The sequence below is a fragment of the Benincasa hispida genome, chromosome 11 (genome assembly GCF_027475165.1).
Source record: "Benincasa hispida cultivar pf3 chromosome 11, pf3_genome.v1.1, whole genome shotgun sequence".
NCBI classification, from domain to species: domain Eukaryota; kingdom Viridiplantae; phylum Streptophyta; class Magnoliopsida; order Cucurbitales; family Cucurbitaceae; genus Benincasa; species Benincasa hispida.
The window spans coordinates 4506542-4519922 of NC_143488.1; the positions used below are offsets into that span (position 1 = coordinate 4506542).

Consider the following 13381-nt stretch of genomic DNA (forward strand, 5'->3'; position numbering starts at 1 on the left):
TAGGTTTATATCATTTTATTTAGGTTCTAAGACTTCCCCCATTTCTTTGATCTATCAATTTTCTTCTACTTTATTTTACTCTCTAAAACATTATCTAAAAGTAATAATTTTAGTGTTACTCCATTACTATTTCATTTTAATCATTCAACGAAAACTTAAATATAATATTTCTAAACTCAAACATCTAACCTATTATGACTTTGACTTTAAATATAATATTTTCTCTATATAAATAATACAAAAGAGGAGTTAATTGGAAGCAACAGAGTTGTGAAGTCGTGGATCCCATAGTATAATGAGTTAATAAAGCATATGATTGGTGTTTTTTTATAGTCATAGGCTCACAAACTTCTTAGGCCTAAGGCAACTTCACTTTTTCCAACTCCAACTCCTTTAGTTAAATACTCCATAGAGGTCAGTAAAGATCTTATCATGATCTTCTCTCAATCTAAAGTTTCATATTCTTACGAAGTCGTTATTAGTGTCAACTATTCTAGCTTAAACCTTCTTTTTAATTTTATGATAGAACACTCTCATACTTTCCTTTAACAAGCCCAACATTATGTCTTAACATTTTTCAAATCACTCAATATATAGATATTACATTGGAGTATTTGATTATTGATTAGGCCTCACAACCTAGCAAATGGAAAAATCTATAGGGACATTACTAACTCAAATTTTTATCTTGTTTTCATTCTCAAAAGTGACCAGGCATATATCCTCATTGATCATATATGCTTTTTCGAGAAACACTTTTATACCTCTCCTAATTAACTATATCATCATTGAAGCAATTATATATAATCAAGAAATGATCTCTTTCCAAATTTAAAGAGTGGAATCTTTCATCTTTTGTTAAAGGTTAATAATTTTGGATCTATGTTGGTGATTAATAATGTTGTCAATATCCACTTAGAAAATGAGGGATTTTATTTTATTTTATTTTTCAAAGTTTATATATGATATGAGAAATTTAAAAGGACAATAAGTTTTTCTATCACCCTTAAACATTAGAAATTCGAGTTTCAATGTCGGTTGAAAATAGTATTATCGGATGTATTATGTCGGTTGAAAAAGAGGCCTACAATATCGGTTTAAAATCGACATTGAAGGCCTCCCATTATTTTTTTTTAAAATTTATCAAAATTTTAATTTCCCTCTCGCACGCGCGTGCCCTAAAATTTCATCTCTCAGCTCTCTCACTTTACCAAACGTACTGCAACCCTCGATCGACCGTTTGCCTACCCAAACAAATTCTCTCCTCTCTCAGTAGTTGCTGGTCGGCCGTTTTTCTTCAGGTGGGGTTGTCTTCATCGGGCGGTCATCGGAAACGAGCTCGTCATCCAAGCTTCTTCATCGCAGGTATATTTGAACAACATTTTCGTTTGCCTTCAAGTGGGGTTGTCTTCCTCTGTCATTTGATAGTTGAATATTTGAACAACATTTTCTTTTGTCATCGAACCTAATAACCACTAAAAAAGCAGCTTGTCTTGTTGTATCCATTTGAGAAATTTTGGGTTTATCTTCTTCAGAGCAGATTTATACTGCTGTTTAGCTGAAAGAAATTTCTGTTAAATTTATACTATTGTTTAGCCATTCAACCTCAGACTTCATTAGACGGTGCATTGTTACACAAACAACAGTGTCATGAATCACGATGAATGAAAGAAAGGCTGAACAAATGTTCTAAAAATAGTCGAACCAAGAACACCAATGTGTTATATATGTTTATGTTGCTTTGTTCTGTTACTCATCCACTATATATTCTGGAAACTTTCATGTGTTTACATTTACTTATAATTTACAAATGGTTTAATAACTCTTTATATCTGACCAATCCATCTTTTGATTCTCTATCTTGTTGTTATTCAAGTTGAGCAATATGGTTCCTATATAAGAAAATAAGAAATTAAGGCACTGATTATCCTGCACTTTAATAAGGAACATTATTTTCGTTAATCTTTTGTAGCTTCGTACAGTAGGCCTTTTTTCTCTTCCGTCGATCTAATTTATACGTAACGTGGTTAATGGTTCATGCTTGTCATCTCCATATGTTACCATTTAGAGTTCTTACCTCCCATTGGCTTTAGCTTAGAATTCACTGCTAGTTGTTGTGTGGTGTTAAGTGAAGTTTTTCATTTGTTAGATTCAAGTTTGATGTGTAAGACTAAATTTTGATTCTTGGGGATTTGGAAGGAAGACAGAAAGATTGCATTGGACGTGTTTTAAGAAGGTTGACAAGTGGAGAAGTTGCACCTAACACAAAAAGGACTTCATAACAACATTAATAACAAGGACAAGGTAATATTTATAAGATGCTTATCTTAAAAGTCTAGTTGTTCTAAATTTGTTGAAGTTGCATATTTTTCAATCATAATTTTATGCTTTTAAATTTTTCCTTATTATTATTATTTTTTATTTTTTATTTTTTATTTTTGTAGATTAAGTTGCATATTTTACAATCATGGATAAGTCATAGATGAAAATGAATAGAATGTCAGTTGAGTATGGTTTAGGGGTCGAGGTGTCTATTAAAAATGGTCTACAACATTCAAATATACCGAATGTCATGAGTTGTCCATGTTTGAAGTGTGTTAATGCAAAGACTCTAGATGTGAATAAAATAAGAGAACACTTATTTTTTAATGGTATAGATCAAAGTTATCATACATGGATTTTTCATGGTGAATCATTACCGATTAAGAGGAACAATGAAAATGTGTCTACTAGTAAAATAGACGAAGCTGATGAGGATGATGTTGATGTTGATGACACAATTGGAATGTTTGAGGCAGCATACAATAACTATTTTAGTGGAAAATCCGATAATTTTGAAGAATTATTAAATGATGCGAAGAAACCATTGTACCCAAATTGTAAAACTTTTTCCAAAATATATATATTGGTAAAGTTATATAATTTAAAAGCTAAATATGGATGGAACGATAAGAGTTTCACTGAGTTGTTGGAATTAATTCATGACATATTACCTAGTCCTAATGAAATTCCAACTTTTACTTATGAAGCAAAAAAGTTGTTGGGTACTCTTGGAATGAAGTACGAGAAGATTCATGCATGTAGAAATGATTGTTGCTTGTTTAGAAAAGAACTCTCTAATACAAATGTATGCCCCATTTGTGGTACGTCAAGATGGAAGCTTCAAAAAAATTTAAACGAAAAAGCTAAGAATATCCCAGAAAAAGTCATGTGGTATTTCCCCCCCAATTCCAAGATTTGAAAGAATGTTTCGAAGTAAAGAGACAGCAAGTTTATTGACGTGGCATGCTAAAAAAAAAGAAACATATAGTTTATTAAAACATCCCAAAGATGCCCTATCGTGGAAAAAAATAGACATTTGTGGCCAGAGTTTGGGTCAGAACCTAGAAATCTTCGTCTTGCTCTTTCGACAGATGGGGTAAATCCACATGGAGATTTGAGTAGTAGATATAGTCGTTGGCCAGTGATGTTAGTGACGTACAATCTACCTTCATAGTTGTGCATGAAGCGAAAATTTTTTATGTTACTGCATTAATATCTGGTCCTAAACAATCGGGAAATGACATAGATGTTTATTTAGCTCCGTTAGTAGATGACTTGAAAAAACTTTGGAAAGATGAGATAAAATGTTACGATGCATATGAAGAACGACGTTTCATGCTTAAAGCCATTTTATTATGGACCATTAATGATTTTCCTGCGTATGGTAACTTGTGTGGTTGTACGGTTAAAGGATATCATGCATGTCCAATTTGTGAAGAGAATACTTCATCCACTTATTTACCAAAAGAGAAGAGGATGGCATATCTCAGGCATCGCAAGTTTCTACCCCGCTATCATCCATATAGGAAACAAAAGAAAGTTTTTAATGGTGCACAAGAATTAGAATTTGGTCCAAAACCATTGAGTGGGGAATAAATTCTTGCAGAAACAAGTATCAATATTCATTTGATAAGAAAAGTATCAAAGAAAAGACCAGTGGAGATAACACTTCAATTTATTGGAAGAAAAAATCTATTCTTTTCGAGTTAGAATATTGGAAGTATCTTGGCATGCGACATTGTTTAGACGTGATGCACATTGAAAAGAATGTATGTGCAAATCTTATTGGCACATTGCTTGATATTCCTGGTAAAACAAAAGATGGAATAAAGACTCGATTAGATTTGGTGGAATTGAACATTAGATCAGAGTTAGCCCCTCAAGTAGGAGAGAAAAAAATCTTTTTACCTCTCGCATGTTATACATTAACACGAGCTGAGAAAATGAGCTTTTATAAGGTACTATCAGAATTTAAAGTATCTGAAGGCTATTCATCGAACATTCAAAGTTTAGTGTCGCTCATAGATTTGAAACTTTACGAACTTAAGTCGCATGACCATCACATTCTTATGCAACAATTATTATCGGTAGTTATTCGTGATATTTTACCCAAATATGTAAGACTTGCAATTACTCGCCTATGCTTCTTCTTTAATGTTATATGTTGCAAGGCGATCGATTCATCTCAGTTAAAGGGTATGCAAGAGGATATCTCTGTCACTCTATGCCTCTTAGAGAAGTATTTTCCTCCATCATTCTTCACGATAATGGTACACCTTGTAGTGCATCTTGTAAGAGAAATTGAGTTTTGTGGACCTATATATTTGAGGTGAATGTATCCTTTTGAACAATACATGAAAGTGTTGAAAACTTATGTACGAAATAGAAATCGACCAGAAGGATGTGTTGGAGAAAATTATATTGTTGAAGAGACTATAGAGTTTTGTTCTGAATTCGTATCTGGTGTTAATTCTATTGAGCTAAACTCATCAACAAATAAAGTGAATTCAAACATTGATAAAGCATTGTCAGCTACTTCTTTTATCAAATCGAGTAAGGATGAGTTGGATCAAGCTCATCTTTATGTCCTTCAAAATGTAAATGATGTATTTCCTTACGTCGAGTATGTAGATCTTCATCTTATTCTTGTTTTAGGTTACTTGATTATTCAATAATCTACTATCTTTGTCATTTATAGTAGGCAACATATGGATATTTTGTCTAAGCTCAATTCTGGTAAAAATGAAAGTAGAAAGTGGCTTCAAGAAGAGCATAATCATACATTCAGTCGGTGATTGACCACATGGGTAATCTCTAGAGACCTACTATTTGATGTATAATTAAATTTTGACTACTAAAATATTATGAAATATATCGTAGGTTGCACTAGCTCTCGAAGTAACCAAAAATTCCATATCGTCTTCTTTGAGATGGATAGCTAATGGACCTTGTCCAACTGTGGCAAAATATTATTGTTATGTGGTCAATGGTTACTACTATCATACAAAGAATCGCGATGATGTTAGGAGGGTTCAAAATAGTGGAGTTAGTATAATGGCTACCATAATGCAAGTCTCTAGTGCTAAGGATAAAAGGCCCGTCATGTCAAATATGACCTTTTATGGTGTAATACAAGAAATATAGGAGCTTGACTATCATAGATTATCATTTATTTTATTCAAATGTAATTGGGTTGAGAATAGAACTAGAGTCAAAACAGCGAGTTTGGGTTTACTATTGTGGACCTCAATCGTATTGGACATAAATCAGACCCATTTATTTTAGCCTCTCAAGCAAAACAAGTGTTCTATGTAAAAGACCGCAAATTCAAGTTGGTCAATTGTTTTAACATCTCCACAACGAACAATTGAGGATGATTTTTATGAAGATGAAATAGGAGATATGCTAACAAGAGTGTGGTTATGGAGGTATGCAAAGAATGCCCAATGTTGATACATTTACTGAGATTGATGATACAACATCCACATACATTAGACATGACTGTGAGGGTCGATGGGTTGATAATTAATGTATTAAACATGGTATGTCATTTACTATGGTTATATGTATTTAAATATTAAGATTATATGTTTTTTGTATGAGTAAATTTTTTTTTTTTTTGCAAATTGACATGGAAACTTCAACAAGTAGCAGTGAGGATGATAGAAATATGATCCCACAAAAATATAGTAGAATAAGTATACCACGTGGCCCAACTACAATGTCTAAGTTGGCACAAATAAGGACATCTGGGCAACGGTTGACCATCAATTGTAATGTACATGGACAACCGGTTGGATCTGGAGCAAAGAAGATGCAGAGTTATATAGGAGTTTGTGTTCGACAAAAAATTCCTTTAACGTATGATTCTTGGAAAAAAGTTCCAAATCATTTAAAAGACAAACTTTTTTATTGTGTAGCAGTATGTTTTCTAAACTTTTAATTCATGTGCATAGTAGTTTATTAGTTTATTGTTTAACTACTTTTTTCATTGTGCAGATGTCGTTCAATGTGGACTCTAAGTCCAAACATTGTATACTAATGTCTGCATCTAGGAAGTTTCGGACTTTCAAGACAATGTTGACTCAAAAGTTCATACTTCCATTTAAGAATGAACCTTCGGTCTTGCAATTTCCACCGCAACAATATTCTCATATAGAGCAAAATCATTGGACATCGTTCATCAACGAACGATTGAGTGAAGAATGGGAAGTAAGTCATTCACAATAAATTATATGTCAACATTATCATTGTTTTGATAGATAACATCAGCTAGATTTGTTGTACAGAAAATCAGTCGTGTTCAAAAAGAAAGACATGTGAAATGTGTATATAATCACCACATTTCTCGAAAGGGCTATGCGAATCTTGCCAAAGAATTATTGAGTTATTCGACTTAAATTAAATATTTTATTCTAATATGTTTATGCTAATTAAATATGTATGTTCATGTAGAACCTATCGAATGACCCTTCTTATCGAGTGACTTTATGGAAAGAAGCAAGAAAAGGAAAGAATAATGAATACTTTGATAAAGTTACTCGAGAATGTGTCAACCGGATTGTAAGTATATATTATGCAAAATTCAAGATGACGTATACATAAGTTTAAGATGATATAGATATTGTGTGAAAATTGTAATATGTTTTACAAGATAAATTGGCTGAAGTTCATGAAGGTGAAGATGTTCTCACCGAAGCATTGGGTACGGAAGAACATTGGGGACATGTTAGAGGAATGGATGATTTTGTTTCCCATTAGTAAAAACAAAGTCCTCTATGAGCCAAGAAACTGAAGGAGGCTCTAGTCAAAAAATTGTTCGACATGGTAAAATGTCAAGAGAAAGAACTCACAGCAAACAATCTCATCAATCCAAATCATCTGTTGGAAGTGTTGCACTAAGTACATCTGAAGAAGATACTGAGAAGATGTCTAAAGAAGATTTGGAGGTAATTTATTTATTGTGACTTTTAAATTTTAATCATATTGTACGTGCTTAACCATGCATGACATAAGTTCTTTTAAATTTGTTAAGGGGACACCATGCCACTTGGCTATAGAAACTGTAGATAATATTGTTGTAGTAGCCACAGCATTTGATGATGATGTGTCATGTTTAACTGTTAAAGTTCTGATTGACATTGTCATTGGAGAAGATTTGCCTATACCAATTCCTGTGAAGGGTAAAATAAAGTTCTTAAAGCAAGCAATGGGCAACTTCGTAAAATGGCCTCGTGAACTTGTAGTTATGGGTGACGAGAAAAAAGTATGTTTCCTTTTCAGTTTATGAGTTTGGTTATTTATTATTTTTCCTACTTTGAATTTTTGTAACTTTGGTTATGGTAGGATCATTCACCAATTAAGAGCTTCAGCCAGTCCTCCAAATATGCTAACGCTAATGGTACTATCAAATTATTGAACGGACATGCCATGCATAACATGAACGATGTAGACATGATCCGTATCTCTTTGGACGAGCATATATTTGGAAGAGACAAATTTATTTATTTAGGCTATGATGATCTGCTCCAATATTGCAATATGGTTGAAATAGGCTACATGTATATTTTGACATACATTGCGTAAGTATTACTCATCTAAATTCACTCATGTATACTTTGTTTCATGTTGATAAATAATAACTTTTACTTTGTTTAGATATCTTTGGGATGAATGTGGTCGTGATATTACGAAGAAGTTTTTTATAATTGATCAAGCAAGAATATCGCCACACGTGAAGTCTCAAGATATCCGATCTAAAAATTTAGCCAATCAACTAGAATTGGCTAATTTAGACCAAATAGTCCTCATTCCATATAACACGGGGTAAGTAAATTATGTTTATGTTGTGGCTAATTTGCATTATACACGTACTAATATTTCAAAATTGTTGCTTATTATAGTTATCATTGGATATTGATTGTAATCAATCTACAAGAAAATTGTGTTTATGTTTTGGATTCTCTTCAAAGCAAGGTTCAAGAGGATTTTCTTGGAGTTATAAATATGTAAGTGTAATTGAACTTTCTTAGCTCTTAATTGAAGTATTTATGTTTAATTAATGTTTTTAAACTATTTAGTGGATTGAGAACATGGCAAGCCAATCACGATCTCCAACACTATCGGTCTTCTCCAAAATGGAAACATGTAAATTTGTATTCATTTTTTAACGATTTATGTTCATTCGACTTCTTTATAACAATTTAACAATTATTTCAAACTTTATATGCAGTGCCCTCGTCAATTAGATTCTGTAGGATGCAGGTACTATGTGCAAAAGTATATACACGAAATAGTGCATAACCCTACTACTCCCATTACTAGCCTCGTACGTAAATTATTTATTTTTTATATAGTGCCAGCTTTAATTTAATAAATGGACGTAAACTTATGTTGAGTTTATCTTTTTTTTTTCCTTTTTGTAGTTCAATACAAAAGATGCATATACGTAAGGAGAGATCGACGTAATTCGGACCCAATGGACAAGTTTTGTTGGCCGATTTGTGTAAGGATGTAATTCTTGTTTTTTTATCTCAATAGAATGTAAATGCTAGCTTAGAATGAATTTGTGGATAAATTCATAGGTGGAAGACATGATCTGTTTATTATTGGAAGCTGTATTCTGGTATTATGATTCTTGTTTATTCATGGAATTAGTACTACTTGATATTTGTGAATGAGAGAAATGATGGCTTTGGTGTAAGTATTTTATGAAAGTCTGGTTCTAGTATTGTGATTCTTGTTTGTGGATAAATTCATAGGTGAAAGACATGTTTTGTTTATTATTGGAAGTTGTATTTATGGTATTGTGATTCTTGTTTATTCATGGAATTAGTACTAGATATTTTTGAATGAGAGAAATGATGGCTTGGTGTAAGTATTCTATGAAAGTCTGGTTCTGGTTGGCTTGATGTAAGTATTCTATGAAAGTCTAGTTCTGGTACTGTGATTCTTGTTTGTGGATAAATTCATAGGTGGAAGACATGATCTGTTTATCATTGAAAGCTTTATTTATGGTATTGTGATTCTGGTTTATTCATGGAACTAGTACTAGATATTTGTGAATGAGAGAAATGATGGCTTGGTGTAAGTATTCTATGAAAGTCTGGTTCTGGTTGGCTTGGTGTAAGTATTCTATGAAAGTCTGGTTCTGGTTGGCTTGGTATAAGTATTCTATGAAAGTCTGGTTCTGGTTGGCTTGGTGTAAGTATTCTATGAAAGTCTGCTTCTGGTATTGTGATTCTTGTTTGTGGATAAATTCATATATGGAAGACAAATATTGATGGGCTCGCCATGCAATTTTTTTTATACTATTTAATATAAAACAATGATGGACATTTCCTGACCCAAAACGAGACATATAATGTCGTTTTTAACTTATTTGACCAAAAAAATTGATTTGAAAACAGAATTTAAAAAAAAAAAAAACTGATAGATTCGGGCTTCAATGTCAGTTAAGAATTAAAAAAAAACAGGCTTTAATATCGGTTGCAAGACTTTCAATGTCGGTTGCAACTGACATTGAAGGTCTTTAATGTCCATTGCAACCTACATTGAAGGTCTTTAATGCAACCGACATTGAAGGTTGCGTTACTGAAGGCCTTTAATGTCGGTTTAAAACCGACATTAAAGGCCTTTAATAACACTACCTTTAATGTCGGTTTAGGCTGAATTTCTTCTAGTGAAACTTAAAAAGAGGCTCTATCTTCTAGTTTGGTCTATGGCATGGGGGTCAAGGGAGACAAGGGTTAGTTGGAATAAGAGACTAAGAGAGGGAGAAAGAAATTGTTTTTAAACAGAAACATGTTTTGTCTTGAAGAAAGATATATTTCTAGAGAGATAAAATGAATTGAGTGAAGAAGAAATAAGCGTTATCCTTTGACCGTTATCATAGACACAAAAAAGATATACCTGTAGTCCGTTATCTTAGACAATATTTAAAAATTTCCCATCTAATGTGTCATCTGTCCAATTTTTCTATATGATATGTTAGAATGTAAAAACTTTGTCTCTCAAGGTGAAAATTTTTGTCTAAACCTTGATATAGAAATGATTTTTAGAATGAGATAGGAGGGAAATTGTTTGGAAAGAGAGTTGTGTCATAAAAGTTGATATAAAATTGTGACAATACAATTTCCACTTATCTTTTCATTCAAAGGCTCAGTATGGAGAGAGTGAGCAACAAATGATATCATCATGACATAATGAAAATGAATGTAGGATCAATTTGAAATAATATTTCATTAAAAATACGCTTTACAAGGAAAAAAAATGTGTTTCACCATAAGAAATTCAGTTTCTTCTGACAGATTTTCTTTTCTCACACACAAAAAATAGTCGAGGAAAACCGTCTCTCCCTAAGATAATAATACCATCAAGAGAAAATTCCTCTCCCGACGCCATTTTAAATAGTGGGTACCTCTGTGTTGGGAGAGATTGGAAGGCGAGGGTAAATCCTTAATTACATGTTTACCTTTATATTCTGAATATCTAAATTATATAGTACTCAAAGCTAATTTAATACATATATAAATATATATTATTCTACTCTTTTTTAAGTTTCTCATATATTTTGTTATTATATTCTTTAAGAAAAAGATAACCATAATTGTAAAAAGTAATAGTATTAATGGTAAAAAGTAATAGTCTTAACAAAATGTTTAACCTAGCTAAATTATATAACTAATGCAACTATAAGTAAAGAATGAGAAAACAAAATTTTATTTATGTTTATAAGAAAAATATACAAAACTATTTAGGTGCATCTTAAGTTACTCCTATCTTTGTGTAGCTAACTCAATTGTCCGACCATTGTTTACCATTTCTTTTCTTTTTTTTTTCTTTTTTGTGTGTGTGATGGAAGTAATGCAGCCTAAAGAAGCATTGAAGTATCACGAAAATGAGATATCTTCTTCCCAAAATTTGTAAACCATTATCATATTTGCATATGTTTTTCAATACTTTGAAATAAAATGTGTGTGTGTATAATGGAAAATAATGAGAAGAAATACAAAGATTATGAAATATTCAAAATAAGAAAAGTTGAGAATGACAAATTATGTGATGGAGACTAAAATCAATGGAAAATGGGACTAAATAACTAAAGTCATCTTTGCTCTCTCATTTTCACTGTTGTGTGCTCCTCATTTTAATCTCTCTCATCCTATTTCAAAACACACACTTTAGAATATCCTACAAAATATCATATCATATTAAAACTATATTATTTGTGCAAACATTAATTTTAATTGAACTTACTTCCCAAACTTCTTAAAATATTGACAAGGACTAAACATCCAATGGTCTCACCCATAGCTAGGTTTTTCATGTATGGACCATATCATTTCTTTCTCTTTCTTCTCTTTCAAATCAGATAAAAAATACCATTTTGATTCCTGTGTTTACTCTCAATTTCATTATTCTATTTTAGTCCTACCAAATTAATTTTTATCGACTTTGATTGAATAACAATAATTATAATAATTTTCAAAGGAGAAAATACACTGTGTGAATATTTTCACAATTTATATGAGGAATATTAATAGAAACTAATTATTTTCTAGAAAAATGAACCATAAACTTACTGTAAAGACTAAGTCTAATTTTAAGATTTATTAAAAATAATGAACTAAAATAGTAACCATCTGGGTTGGCCTAGTGGTAAACAAAGGACATGAGTTTGATAAAGAATTAAAAGGGAATGGGTCCAATTCATGGTGGTCTCTACCTAGGATTTAATATGGGTAACTGCAATAGATCTCATTTTTAGTGATAATAAGTAAGTGCATAACATTTTAAAAAAAATATTATAAATTAGCAAAGTCTATCAATTATATGGTCTACCGTTGATAGACTTCTACTAATAATATGGTCTATTACTGATAGACTTCTACCAGTATTATGATTTATCACTAATAAACAATCTAAATTTGGCTATATCTGTAATTTTTTGGCACTGTGCTACATGTGCTAATACTTTAGGCTTGATCGTTATATTTGCAATTGCCCCATTTAATATCCTATAAGTTTTCTTAACTTGACACTTAATTATTACAAAATCAAGCGGGTTGTTCTATGAGATTAGTCGAAGTGTATGTAAGATGGTTCGGACACTCGCGAATATATAAAAAAAAAAAAAAACTAAAATAGTATTTTAATTAAAAAAATATATTATTATTATTATTATTATTAATTTCTTAGTCCAAAGGAAAAAGAAAAGGTGGGACAAGAGAAAAAGAATGGCATGGCCATTGGGACCAAAGAGTTGAAATCTTGGAAGACAAGGAAGAAATTATAGTACAATGACCGACCTATGTTATAGCTTTTCAGCTCAAACATGGTACCATTTTTCTCTTATGCTATTCTTTGCTGTCATTTTTAATTATGATGGTAGGATTAGCTGGATTGCAATTAACACATCGTACGTACTTCTCGAACTCATTATTTTACGTTCGTTCAAGCATAGTTCAAATTGTTATATATTATAGTCATAAGTTCGAATCTTCTTCTCTAATTTTTTCATAATATAATACTCTTGAGTGAAGAAAAAATTATTTTATACTACTCGATATAATTCAAGTAATTAGAGATTATGTCTTTTTTTTTTCTTTAAAAGAGTCGAAGATTTGAACTTGATTTATAATATGACGTTATTTTTAAAAAGAAAAAAGAAAATTGATGGTCTCATTCAAGAGAGAAAAAAAAAAACGAGGGTAGTATTAGCTGTATTGCATTCAATTGGTGCATTGAATGTAGTTAGATTCATGATTCTATGTTGATTCGAATGTAATTTTAAATGGTCAAATATTAATGTAGGTGTCTAGTTTTAAATTTTCTTTCACTCATTTGTAATGTAAATTTAAGTCTTTAAGAAAAATAAAATGAATGGTTGTCCATTTATTTCTTTTCTATATCTGATCTTAATATAATAAACATTATTTTAGTACATATTAATTTTTTAGATCTTAATGAGTTAATTAAGAATATTTTTTATTTACATTTATTTAAGAAAATTTATTTTAAATAAAAAAATACTAAAATATTTTCAAATATAACAAAA

General features: G+C 31.2%; 1 protein-coding gene across 1 annotated transcript; it reads left to right on the forward strand.

Moving 5' to 3' along the window:
• Positions 1–1011: 1011 nt before the first annotated feature.
• On the forward strand, positions 1012–8932 carry LOC150032330 (uncharacterized). Its single transcript, XM_090307485.1, has 9 exons — positions 1012–1365; positions 2200–2304; positions 6322–7588; positions 7669–7904; positions 7981–8148; positions 8226–8330; positions 8403–8469; positions 8555–8650; positions 8748–8932. Exons 3-9 carry the CDS (start codon positions 7325–7327, stop codon positions 8772–8774), a joined length of 963 nt encoding a protein of 320 aa, XP_090163611.1. The 5' UTR covers positions 1012–1365; positions 2200–2304; positions 6322–7324; the 3' UTR covers positions 8775–8932.
• Positions 8933–13381: the final 4449 nt, after the last annotated feature.